At 39.0% G+C, this 12797-nt stretch overlaps 1 protein-coding gene across 1 annotated transcript; it reads left to right on the top strand.

The window, feature by feature from the left end:
• The first annotated feature begins 237 nt into the window (after positions 1 to 237).
• On the top strand, positions 238 to 12718 carry SLC30A3 (solute carrier family 30 member 3). The gene is made up of 7 exons (XM_014073300.2): positions 238 to 439; positions 742 to 888; positions 5598 to 5751; positions 6572 to 6776; positions 7434 to 7539; positions 9841 to 9975; positions 10640 to 12718. Exons 1-7 carry the CDS (start codon positions 289 to 291, stop codon positions 10783 to 10785), a joined length of 1044 nt encoding a protein of 347 aa, XP_013928775.2. The 5' UTR covers positions 238 to 288; the 3' UTR covers positions 10786 to 12718.
• Positions 12719 to 12797: the final 79 nt, after the last annotated feature.

The raw sequence follows: 12797 nt of genomic DNA, 5'->3' as shown, positions 1-12797 counted from the left end.
TATTCTTGCTGGATATTGGATTAACACCATTGTAACACTGGAGCGGAGGGTGGGGGATTGATGTGAACCTCTGGCATCAGGGCTCCTTGGTGCTCTTTGAGCTTGCTTGTTTTCTTCCAGACATTTCATGTCAACCTTGAGCTACAAATATTCTCCTTTATTAGTACTTCTGGCATCTGACTCAGATGGAGGGTTCTTCTGATGGCCCAATATTTTTTCAGTTTGTTTTCAGGTTCTCAAGATGTCTTTCCCAACCTACCCTCAGAAAATGGCCATGCAAATATATCCATGATGGGTCTCAAGGTGGAGCAGCGTGTGGACCCCCATTGTCATCTTGTGCCATGCTCCACCATTCAAAGTCAACAGAAACTACAGGCTCAGCGGAAACTCAGCATTGCCTGTCTAATCTGCTTTCTCTTCATGGTGGGAGAAGTTATAGGTCAGTTTGGTCAAAAGATATAATAGATCTGCCCTATTTCTTAATTTGTTAATCATCTGCATTCATCTAAACACACCTAACCTGGTTGTTGAATTAAGTCCTTTTCTGGATTCATCCAACTCATTAAAACATAAACTGACTAAAAGGCTTCTGTCTGTATAAGACATGAAGTGATATACAATAAAACATGATTATCTTATCATCAACCATTTTAGCAAGTTGTGCACATACTTATGCTAGGTTTTAATTGACCTGTCTCCATCTATGCTTTTAAAATCCCCGGGGGTCTGTTTGCTTTCCAGGTGGATACCTGGCACATAGCCTGGCCATCATGACAGATGCAGCCCACCTGTTGACAGATATGGGAAGCATGGGTGTCAGCCTCTTTTCACTCTGGGTCTCTACTCGCCCAGCCACCAAAACCATGAGCTTTGGTTGGCACCGCTCAGGTAGGTTCTTTCAATAGCTGACCAATGAAAACATTCCTATAGTACAGTATCTCACCTCCCATCATTTAAACAGGTTAGAACCCTTCTCCGACGTTAGCAGAAAGCTGAAGCATGTTTTTTATACTGGAAGCTAGAGTCCTTCTCTACAAATTGACACACAATCTAGAATAATTTGTTTAGATTTAATCAGAGTCATGGAGAGATGGTTGCATTAATAAGCAGCTACACATGGCTTTCAGTACATGCCCTGAGAATTAAGGTTACGATTTTGCCTGAAGAAATTAGAGAGGACATTAGAATAACTGAATTGGCCTTTTACAAGAAAGTCTGAATGGAATGTACATTTCTAGAAAACTCTAAAAGATTGGTTCATGAAAAAGTCCTTAGAACCAAGACATTTGTCTCTGGTTTCATTTGTGCTACATCTGATGGCTATTCACACCAACCTGTGCCTATTTTCCATTGACAAAATGAATGAATGCTGAAGGATAATCCTTCTGATCTTGTGTTATAAGATTTTCCTCTGATCAGAGTCTTTTTTAAGATTGATATTGGTTTGGGATCATATGTGGGCTGCTCTCAGTTCCGCCTGGATTGGGTGAACCAATAGCAGCAGCGGCAGGGGGCTTCACTAACCCACCCGGATGCTTCTGCTCATGCACAGGAGCTTCTGCACATGCACAGAAGTGTCGTGTGTGCATGCGAGCATGAGCGTGCACACAAGCGAACCAGTAGTAGAAGAACTGGAAACCTACCATTGTTTGGGACAGAATGTTTGCTGCATTTCTTCCTTCTCATGATAGCCTGTGCTAGGGTATCTCCATCTTATCTATTGAAGTTAATAGCCTAGCATATATTTACATTTATTTGTTTTACTTCCTTAAACAATAATGGAATCCATTTGAAAGATACTTTTGGTGAGTATTGCCCTTCCGTGTGCGGGGTCTGGGATTGTTGTCCCCTTCTTAAAAGAAAAATCGTATCAGTACAGTGTCTCAATATATGCAACTATGGTACTCGCTTCTCTGTGAAAGCTCTTTTCCCTATTGTCCCATCTGCTTTTCTCTGTTTTCTGACAAAATAACTATACCAATTAAAATAAAAAACAGCATTTGAACATACTGTGAGACATCTTCAAAATTTGTGTGAAAGACTAGAAGGACTATATTTCTTCTCCCTTTTGAACATGGCAAAGTAGTGTTAGAGCAAAATGCTTAGAAAAAAACCCCAAAGTAGAGCTATGTGCACTGTGATTAAGGTCCCTGGAGATAATATAGGACTACAGCATGTTATAATTGCTGGATTTGTATGTAGCAATACTTCTTACAATTTTTTTAAAATTTGGGGTCCTCTCCCCTAGCCTAAGGCTTGGGCTCAGCGTTTAAGTGCTTATCTGAATGCTGCATTCAGAGAACTCCAAGAGGAAAGGAAATAGGGAAGCAGAATGACTGACTGATGTATGTATCTGTTTGCCTTTTTAGATCTTTGTTGATAATCAAAAAGTTTTTGGGGATTTGCAGGGGACTTGTGGAGTCTCTTGATGCAGAGAATCAAGTGCAAAACTAAACAAGAATATTCTTCAGCATCCATTTTCAGGGCTGCCTATTTTGAACATTTGATCTGGTATCTGTGAGATGTACTTATCCATTGCTTAAGACTTCCCTAGAGTTTGCTTTTCCCTCCCTCCCTTCAACTTTACTCTGGGTACTCTGATGGCAATTAGAAGCCCGAAGAACTTCTAGCAATGGATAGGCATATAATTTTTGATGAGGAAAGGGAAGAGGTAAGAGACTCACTATCAGAGCTGCTGAATTCCTTTGATCTGCTCACAAGATCATTACCATCAGTTACCCTACAGTTTGGTTATTTGTAATTAAGTAATTATTACTTTGCTTTTATTTACAATTGAATAAATTACTTATTGGTTAAGACATCAGGTTAAAAACAGGAGACTGAGTTCTAGCCTTGCCTCAGGAACAAAATGTCAATGGATATTCTCATTCTGGTCATAGTTGTTCCAAGGGTGCCTTTTCCCCCCCCAAATGACAAGTGGACTTTCTTGTTTTTTCCTTTGAAAACTTTCGCTTCTCATCCAACAAGCTTCTTTCGTTCTGAAGGCACAAAGGCTCTCACAGCTAGATGGATTATTTTGGACCAATCACTTTCTCTTAGCCCTAGGAAGGAGGCAATTACAAACCATTTCTGAAAAACCCTGCCACAAAAACTGCAGGGACATGTCCAGGTAATCTCCAAGAATCAGTCATGATTGAATAGAAGAAGGAAACAGGTTTACCTATAAGCTTCTTGAGAGACTTGTTACCCTGAAAGGCAGGATTTAAAAAAACTTAAATTGAAGAAAAGTGATTTCTATTTTGCCTCACATCAACTTTATAGGCTGAAGAAAAGGGATGGGCTCAATTTCACCCAATTAGATTTATAACAAATGTTATTTCTCCACTATTTCCCACTCTTGTCAGTACAAAACAATGACATCATTAAACTTGGCTTCCTCACCAATCCATTTTCTATTTCTATTATCTCTATTTCTATTTATCAAATTTAAACACTACCCATCTCATAGAGTGGAGTCTATTATGGCAATAGAGTCAGTACTGAAATACGTTGCCCAACTGTGGGAATGTATCTATTACAGGCCCTCAGAATTATTTTCTCCTCAGGTTTTTATTCCTTTTTGGCACATCATCTACACTAGGGCAGCTCTAGGGTCACTTTGCTCCTATTGCAGTTTGGGGACTCTGTAGTGGCTTCTCTAAAATTACTCATAACTGCTTCTTTGAGTTATTGCAAGTATATAGAATCTGTGATCATATTTTTCTTGTTTTTTTTTTTCTTATTGCCTTTGATTTTTCCAACTATCAGGATTTTCTCTATTATGAGAAAGGTCTTTTCACATTGTGTTATCTATTTCAACATTAACTTTCTTATTAATCTGTGTTCAGTGTTCAGTCTGATTTTACTTCCTGTGGTATTGAATGATGTGTTCTTGCTATCCAAAGTATTCCCAATCAATGTTTACAGCTTTCACAGTAAACTGCATCACTGGAGAGCTATGGGCTTGATAAAACAGACTTGTTATCTCTTCACATTACTATTTTGCCTAAACTTGTCTTTCTTCCAAGGTGGTTAAAACTCTTGATTTCATGGCTATAGTCACCATCTCTGAACATTTTTGAGCCTAGGAAAATAATATGCTATTACTTCAACTTCTTCTCTATTTGCATTGTGCTAGCATTGCCTCTTGATAAAACCTTAGGGATTTATTATATTGAGCATCCAGCCAGATTTTGCACTTCCTTTTTTCATTTTCCACAAGAGATTTAACAAGAGTTGTCTTCCTCACTTCAAGACCTCAAGGTATCAGTAACATTTCTAGGCTGTTGATATTTCTTCCAAGAATTTTAATTTCTATTTCTATTTCATCTGGTCCAGCATTTCTCATGATATATTCTGCATGAAAATTAAATAAAGTCTAGTATTGGTACACTCTTTTCTCAGTTATTCCAATATCGAGTCATTTACTTGCACCTTATTCTGTTTTAATTGTTACTGCCTAATCATCAAATAAATTATAAAATAGCCAAATGAGATGGCTGAATATATATATATATATATATATATATATATATATATATATATATATATATATATATATATGTGTGTGTGTGTGTGTGTGTGTGTGTGTGTGTGTGTGTGTGTGTGTGTGTGTGTGTGTGTGTGTGTACGCGCGCACATGCGCGCGCGCGCACGCATACAACTGATTAGAGAATTTAAGGTTAAAAAGGAAAATCACAACACAAGGCTGTTTAAATCTTCAACTATTGGTAGTAATGAAATGAGTGGTCATTTTTATACTTGTGATTATACTGGTAGCATCACCCAGCCATTGTAGAAATGATATAAAGCCTGTCTACTTTGCTGTTACTTTGAAATTGTGGCTAGGTGACACTAAAATATCATGCAAATAATCTAAGGAGAGCATGGCAATTGTGAGGCAATTGTGATTATACTGGCAGCATCACCCAGCCATTGTAGAAATGATATAAAGCCTGTCTACTTTGCTGTTACTTTGAAATTGTGGCTAGGTGACACTAAAATATCATGCAAATAATCTAAGGAGAGCATGGCAATTGTGAGGACACTATAAAACATTTCTAAATACAAGTAGGGAAAGGGCCAGTGTCAGAGTGTTTGCAGAGTGTGACTACTATTTTGAGACAACCCAGGATACACACACACATGTTTTAGGCACAGCAAGGCAATCAATCTCCAACTATACACGGAGAGCTACTATGAAGATAATACACAAGGAGATAGATACACTAGGAGAGGGAGACGTCCTCACATAGCCTCCCTTATATATACAGCTTCTTAAAGTGGCAGTAACTCTGCTGACTCATCCTCATGTCATCTCAGTTTACAGCCTTACAGGAGCTGCTCAGCTATTAAATGTCATTACCCTGACAGCCAGTGTGAAGATTTAAACTAGCCTGTAGATTCTCCACAATTTTTCTCCAAATAATTTTGAACAGAGCCAAGATGAGATCTAGGTTTGGCCCTTTTGGTGTGCAATTAATACCAGTCTAATGCCAGTATGCATTATTATTCCCCAAGTAGCTTGCAGAAAGATCAGGAAGACAATTGTCAAGATAGTCAGGGAACCTGAACAGCAGCTTTCTTTTTTCTCACAGAGACACTGGGTGCGTTGGCTTCTGTCCTCTCTATCTGGATCGTTACAGGAGTGCTGGTCTACTTAGCTTCAGCCCGCATAATTAGCAACGACTATGAGATTGAAGCTTCTGTGATGCTGGGCACTTCAGCCTGTGCAGTGGGAGTGAACATCATGTAAGGATTACTAGATGGGGAAAATATTTGAATATTAACTCTGTGAGGAGGTAACTTTGATTATCAGGTAGAATGTCTATGTGGGACCGATTAAACAAGCTTAATTTCTATTGCAAGCTGCCAGCCATATATTTCCACTGATCACATGTTGAAGGGGTCTATTATGAGCAGGCAGGCCCTGTTTGTGGCCATAAGAAATTTGCTCTACTTCTCTTTAAGATGCCACTGTATTTGAGGGGTTTTGTTGATTTTTTCAGAATTATTTGGATGGTTTGATTCAAAATGAACTTCTACTTCAGGTGGTGTTTTTATCTGATTTTGCTAGAATCCACTTCCCTTAACTGGTCATCTTTACAAAATGACTTTTCCCAAAGCTGTTGCTTTTTAATCCTCCAAGATGCTGGAGATTATGTGGAAACCATTGCTAATCCTATCAGGCAGGATTCTACCTAGCCTGTCTCTCTTCCTGCAAAGCAATTCTAAAATATTAGATAAACAACTATGTATCCAAATAAAATATGTGCATATTTGAAAGATTTCCTATTTTGCTTGGTTGCCCTAAAAGTACTGATTAGGAGATGCCCTTAAGGATCTATACTATAGCTACTACACTTTGACTATAATTATTTTGTAATCAAACAATATCGCCACTATGACTATGATATACAGTATATGCTAGTCCAGTTGTCTGTACGATTGGTGAAGGAATAGGAAGTATGGGTAGAAGTGGGTTTGCTGTGATGGATGGGATTTTTAGAATTGTTTGGTGAGAAATAGAGACAAAGATGATCTTAGTGACCACTCTTGAAATTCTTCACAGCATGGTCTACCTTCTGCATCAGTCAGGCTCTGCACACAGTCATGGATTCAGCACAAGAGGCTATGAACAGATTGAGGACAGCCCTCATGTCCCCTCCATACCCACCCATGACAACACCAGTGTCCGAGCAGCTTTTGTACATGTGGTGGGTGACCTACTTCAAAGCATTGGGGTCTTTGTGGCTGCCACTGTCATCTATTTCAAGGTATGAAGGATCAGGGTATGATACTTACTTAATACATCATTTCTCTTGTTCTCTAAACGAAGACCTCCCTTATGAGGATTTCCCTCCATTACTTCTACTTTCCCTAGTAATTATACTCATTGACACATAATGGCAATACTTTCTGTGTGCGTGTAGAGCACACTTTTGGAATTTTAAGGTACACCCACAAAATGTGCATCCATGATTGGCTGGCCAGTAACGGAATATCAAATTGTATAAAAGAAATCTAAAAGAAAACACATTTACCAATGAATGTAATGATGCATGTTTGTTTAAAGAGAGCAAAATATTTTTAAATAGAATTAAAATAACCATAAAACAAAATTTAAATATAGCATAGAAAACCTTCAGAGGAATTGTCTACGCTAAGTTTAGGCCTACTGTACTCTTTCTGGGCTACCAGTCCATCAGAATGGCAGCTATTTAATGGCCATATGAATTTGTATAGCTCAGATATAACAATGTTAACAAAGATCAAAATATGTAAACATTCTACTGAGAACCTTGGCTATTAAAAAGGGAGGATTGTGTGACTACTTGTCCTTTTCCTTTGCAAAACCAACTCAGGGTGTGAGAATCAGGAGATAAGTACCAGAATGCTTCATACTATCTGCCATTCCCTCTCCTTTTTTGCAGCCCCAGTGTAAGATTGCTGACCCAGTGAGTACTTTCCTCTTCTCAGTCTTTGTGCTGTGCTCCACTTTAACCATTCTTCGTGATGTTTTTCGAGTACTGATGGAAGGTAAGTTGTCTTTCACAGCTGCAAGGAGGAGGATTACAGGGGGATGGGCATTGTTAAAATAATTCTAGAATTGTTCTTGCAGATAATCAATTTTATTAAATAACCTTATTATAGGAAGTTATTAATTAACAATGGTTTATGTATAATTAACAGTGTAAGTGGATGGTATAAATGCATTTAAAGCTATGGGCAATGATGGCAAGAGCAAAGGAATTTTCCTTCGTACATTGTACACAAGTACATTGAGGAAGAAAGAATGACACAAATCTCTTTAGTTATGTATATCAAAAGGTGAAGAAATGAGAAACCACCTGAGGGTCTGTTCATAAGTTGGCCTTTAGATATCTTGCCTCAAGTGGTAAATGTTTAGAAATAAACTATTAAGACTTTTGAAATAAGAAAATAACCAAGGCAAAGTCTGCATTGATCGAAGTAATAAGATGAAGAAATTGATGATGGTGGTAATCAACTACCTACAGTTAGTTACCATACAATAAGTGGGATAATTTCCAGTGGGATCTATAACAAAATATTGCATCTGTGCTGCACACAGTCCAATTGAAATGCTCCACTTTAGAGCTCTTGGCAATTGTGGTAGTCATACCTACTGCAAGATATTAGGCTGCAAAAAAATCAAATTAGTAGTCTATTCCAGCTTCCTGTTATTGTTTTTAAATTTTCCACCTGGCATTTGACATTCTGTGGTACCAAAGGATATTCAGTCCTTGCTGTGCTGTTCTTTAGTTGATTTGTCCATTTAAATATCTCTGGAGATTCTCAGTCATCCAGGTCATAGTTGTTTGAAAGGTGCTTTTTCAAAAGGCAACTGGACTGTTTTTTCCTTGAGGAGGAAGAACAAAATATTTTGTTTCTCATTCAAGAAACTTCACCAATTGTGATGGCAGCGGGTGTGTGTGTGTGTTAAATAAAAAATCCTTTATCCTTCTGCAAACCTTGAAGTTTCTCAAGAGCTTCTCTTACCTTACATTTGTCCTAATTTACCTCAAATCCTGTTTACACTTGCCACTCATGTTTGCACTTAGATGGCATTGATTTGATTGATTGCTTAGGTGCCATCAAGTCAGTGTCGACTCTTAGCAACCACATAGATAGGTTTTCTCCGTAATGATCTATCTCTGGCCTGGGTTTTCAGAGTTTCCAGTGGTACACCCATAACTGAATCCATCTGGATTGCAGATGGCATGATTACAGCTAAAAATTCTGAAAGTATTATGGAATTTACTGGAAATGACGAAGGCCCCATACCAGGGTAAGGGAGGCTCACTTATGGCTTGGGTTTCAAAGTAACTCTAAGAGTCTGACTATTAGCCATGGCTCTTTTCAAACTGCAGTAACGAACCAAGAATTGTATAATGGCTTTTAGATTGGTAACAGCATCAATGTCCCTCTGGTCAGGAACAGCAGTTTTAGATAAAAAGGCCATCAGAGATGATTATACCCTACTGGAATGCTTTCCCAACATATGAGTACCACAGTTAGGATATGCAAGCTGTTTATGGGATTTCTATTAAATGTGTATGAGCCACAATTTTAAAAATATGGGCAATAGCCTACCTGAGGCTTGTTATGCTGTCCAAATCTATGCAGCCATCATGGAAACTAGAATTTGAAACAAAGATTTCTAATTTTCACAATTCAGCACTGCTGGACGCTCAGAGTCTCAGGTAACTACCGGTACTTGTCTTTGATAAAAGAGCCACATAGAATCAAGTGTATGTTTTAAATGGTATCATTCACACACTCATTAATCATTTATTCAGTTTTAATCATTCACACACTCATTAATCAATTGAAGTATGTGTTATGTGAAGCCAAATTAAGTTGACTTATTCACCAAATTTTAACTAAATCAAGGCTTTGTGCAACTTGTATATATAGAAAGTGGTTATGCTCTCCATTGGAAGAGGGAGGCAGAACTGGAAGGTGATTTTTCTGATCAAGGCAAAAAATTAAATGATGTACCTCTCAAATTTCAGTACAAAAAAAATAAATGGAACTGTGTTTTCTCAAGACTGGTTTTGGAATAATGTCTGCGTGCTGAGCTGCACAGTTGATGTGAAAGGGCTTTCCTTAGCTTAGGAGGAAATTGCATAGAAGATACCTCTCTTCTTCTGCATCTTGCGGCTTCCTCCTAGGGTCTGTGCATAAAATGGCTGCTTTATGGTAGGTTTGGATTACGTAAGAGGCCATCACTGTGCACAATTCAAGCAGGGATCAGAGGCTTTTAAATGGGGATTGAATTGGACCCAGTTCAATGTGCCATTTCTTTCTGTCCTTCAGGGACACCACGAGGTGTGGAGTTCCAAGCAGTTAAGGAAACCCTGCTCTCTGTCAAAGGTGTGAAGCAGGTCCATAATCTGCACCTTTGGGCTTTAACGCTCAGCCATCATGTTGTGGCTGTACACTTAGCTGTTGGTGAGTACTTTTTTCCCTTTGTTCTGAGCAGCTGTAGACCATGCAGGAAATATGCAGTGTTTCATGGGCTTTCAGACTTGGTTTATAAGGAGCATACAGGCTTAAAAATAGAGATTGTGGCGGAATCACATTTCTGGACCCTGGAAAGACAAGAGTGGAAGAAACCCCCAGATTTGTTTTTTAAAAAGGCATGACCAAAAATACAAAGCCTTTAAGATTTTCTTTTCTCCTAGTGTGGCTGGTTGTGGTAGTGTTATTGCTACTATTGTCATTACCTCCAGGAAAACCAAGTATCTGAATACTTTAGAGGTTTTCAAGTTTTGAAACTATCTCAAATCTTGTTTGCAGATATATAAGGCCCTCATTTCATCTTTAAAACTTTCAACCACAAACCCCTCCTCCCCCAAACTGGTGGTTCCTGGCTTTATAAAATGGAACCCTTTACTGTATATCTTACCCCAAGCCTGTGGTGTTCTTGAGCGTTTTGAGGAAATTGTCTTTTGTAGTCTCACAGATGCAGAGGATTGAACTAGAGATGTGAAATAGGATCCCTGCTATTCTGGCCTGGAAACTACAAATAATAACTTTTATTTCCCCTGTAGGGGAGTGCATGAGATAGTCTGAACCAGTTTACAACTGACCCTACTTTGATCTTTGCTTCCAGAATCCGATGCAGACATGGAGGCTGTGCTACAACAAGCCACAACTCTGCTACAAAGCAAGTTTGGCTTCTTCTCATGCACCATTCAGGTGGAGCACTACCTGGATGACATGGCCACCTGCCACCAGTGCCAGGATCCACAGGACTAAGGGGAAAGTGCTGCCCTGTCTACTTTTCTCTTCAACTGCCAGTCCCAGAAGGTGCCTGGAAGTCCAGGGCCAGAAGCAGGGACCAGCCTCTTTTGCCATTCACAGCCGAAGCCTCCTCTCAATGCATGTTTAATCAGCATATGCAGGAAATGGCAGAGCACCAGGGATAATTGTCTGCCCAACCAGGGAAGTCTCTGTGGAAGAGTTGCTGGTGGTCGAGCATCGTTCCAAGCTCAGCCTTGCCTCTTCATACTGCACTCCAGTCATGTGGGGTCACAGCTGTTTCTCATGTTCATTTGTTAATTGTGTTGATGTATAAATCCAACAGAAATGGGGATCCGGTGGAAAGGACTTTAAACACCTTTCCTCCAAAATGAAAAGCAGTCATTTTTTCCCTCAATCTGGGAAGCTTGGTGCTTGTTCAGGGCTTTTATTGTGACCATCTCTGTGTTTGCATGTGTTGCAGGAGTAACAAAGTGTTCTCAAAATGAATGTGAATGATGAAAGCATGGGTGGAGCAACATTATTCCACTCTACCTCCTATTGTGATTAATACCGCAAAAATAGAGCAATTTTGCCTGCAGAACAAACAAGCAACAAAATTAGCCACAAAAATGACTTCTGTCCCAATGATTTCACCACCTCATCCCAGCTGAAGTATCTTTGTTCCTTTTCCTGGAGAAAAGTCGTTATTTGCATTAGTTTTGCCATCTAAACCAGGCTTTAAAGAGTCAGCTCTCATATGAGCCAATCTCAACTCCTGGTGACTCCATGGATCCCTCTTTGTTATTTTCTTAGCCACAGTATAGAAATGTCTCTTTGTCTTATTTCAGGGTGGTTTTTTTTCATGTTCTCTACTTTGGTATTCCCTGAAAGTTTCTCATGTAAATAACGACCAGAGCTGACTTCAAAACTTATGCACATATAGAAACTACCACTATGACAGCCAGGATGCTGTATTCGCTTACGGATTATGATGATCCAAGCCTCACTTGGAGATGCAAAAGTGTAGATTCTCAAAATTATTCTATGGGATTGTTCTATTGATCTGAACAAGAAAAATAGGAATTAAGTGTAGACTGGTGATAATGTTGTATATATAAAAATACCAGATGAAAGGATTCCTGTTTCATTTGACTTGGAAGACTACAGTTACTATCCATTTTTTAAGATTCAGGGAAGATTGTGGGGAGAATGGGAAAAAAATATTAAGGTCATTGCAGCTGCTCTTCAACAGGCAGGCAGTTCTCAGTATCAAGGGTAGAAATAGTTCAGTGAAATCACCTACCCCCAGGCTCCATCTAGCTTGAGAGTAAGGTTGCTGGTTAGCTGAGAATGTTAGTCCCCATGGCAGTTTGTTTTTTCTGCAAAGTAGCTGAAGGTACCAATGTGTTCTCCAGGCAGCTACCACTAGAGTTTCTCTTGAGCCTCCAAAAATCTTGCTGAAGAGGCCAATCTTCCCTCCCTCCCATAGCCCAAAGTTAAAACAAATTGCAGCATACATTATTATTGAAGAGATGTCAATATTCTATTCCCAACCTAATAGTGAAGTCTAAAAGTATCCTTTTGACTGCTCACTAGCAATTGGTATCAGAAATGTATCGTTTCTGATACTGGTGCTTAAAGTAAAGTAGCTGCTCCTCACAGCCACTGTTCCAGAGGCCAAGTAAAAGGGCCCCCAAATCTTAGTGACCAATAAAAAAAAGGTTTTTGCTACTGCTATCTGAACTTATTTCCATACTACCACCATATGCTCAGTCCGTCATTTTTGCATTCACAATTTGAGTCTATTATTTTGTGTTGTGTATGTTTGTGTAGTGTATGTATATTTTTACTGTACAGTGTTTTTTACAGTGTGTCCAGATGGTATTTTAACTATTTTAATTCAATGCTGAAAATATCTGCGATTCCAATAAAGTAACCTGCTCAACCACACCAGGCTAGTTTACTGGGGCTTGGAAAAAGCATGTCGGTTGTAGAGATCTAGAACAAATTGTTCTAGAGTGCAAGCA

The sequence above is a fragment of the Thamnophis sirtalis genome, unplaced genomic scaffold (assembly GCF_051295495.1).
Source record: "Thamnophis sirtalis isolate CommonGarterSnake01/CBP01778 unplaced genomic scaffold, rThaSir2_p1.2 scaffold_6, whole genome shotgun sequence".
NCBI classification, from domain to species: Eukaryota; Metazoa; Chordata; class Lepidosauria; order Squamata; family Natricidae; genus Thamnophis; species Thamnophis sirtalis.
The sequence above is the reverse complement of the archived record's forward strand: the minus strand, read 5'-3'. Positions and strand labels throughout refer to the sequence as shown.

What these genes read in the sequence shown, in the direction of transcription:
- SLC30A3 (XM_014073300.2), top strand. Translation starts at nt 289, where the DNA reads ATGATGGGTCTCAAGGTGGAGCAGCGTGTGGACCCCCATTGTCATCTT. An exon ending in CTTTGGTTGGCACCGCTCAG is followed by an intron (nt 889 to 5,597) that starts GTAGGTTCTTTC and finishes TTTTTCTCACAG; the next exon opens with AGACACTGGGTGCGTTGGCT. An exon ending in CCACTGTCATCTATTTCAAG is followed by an intron (nt 6,777 to 7,433) that starts GTATGAAGGATC and finishes CCTTTTTTGCAG; the next exon opens with CCCCAGTGTAAGATTGCTGA.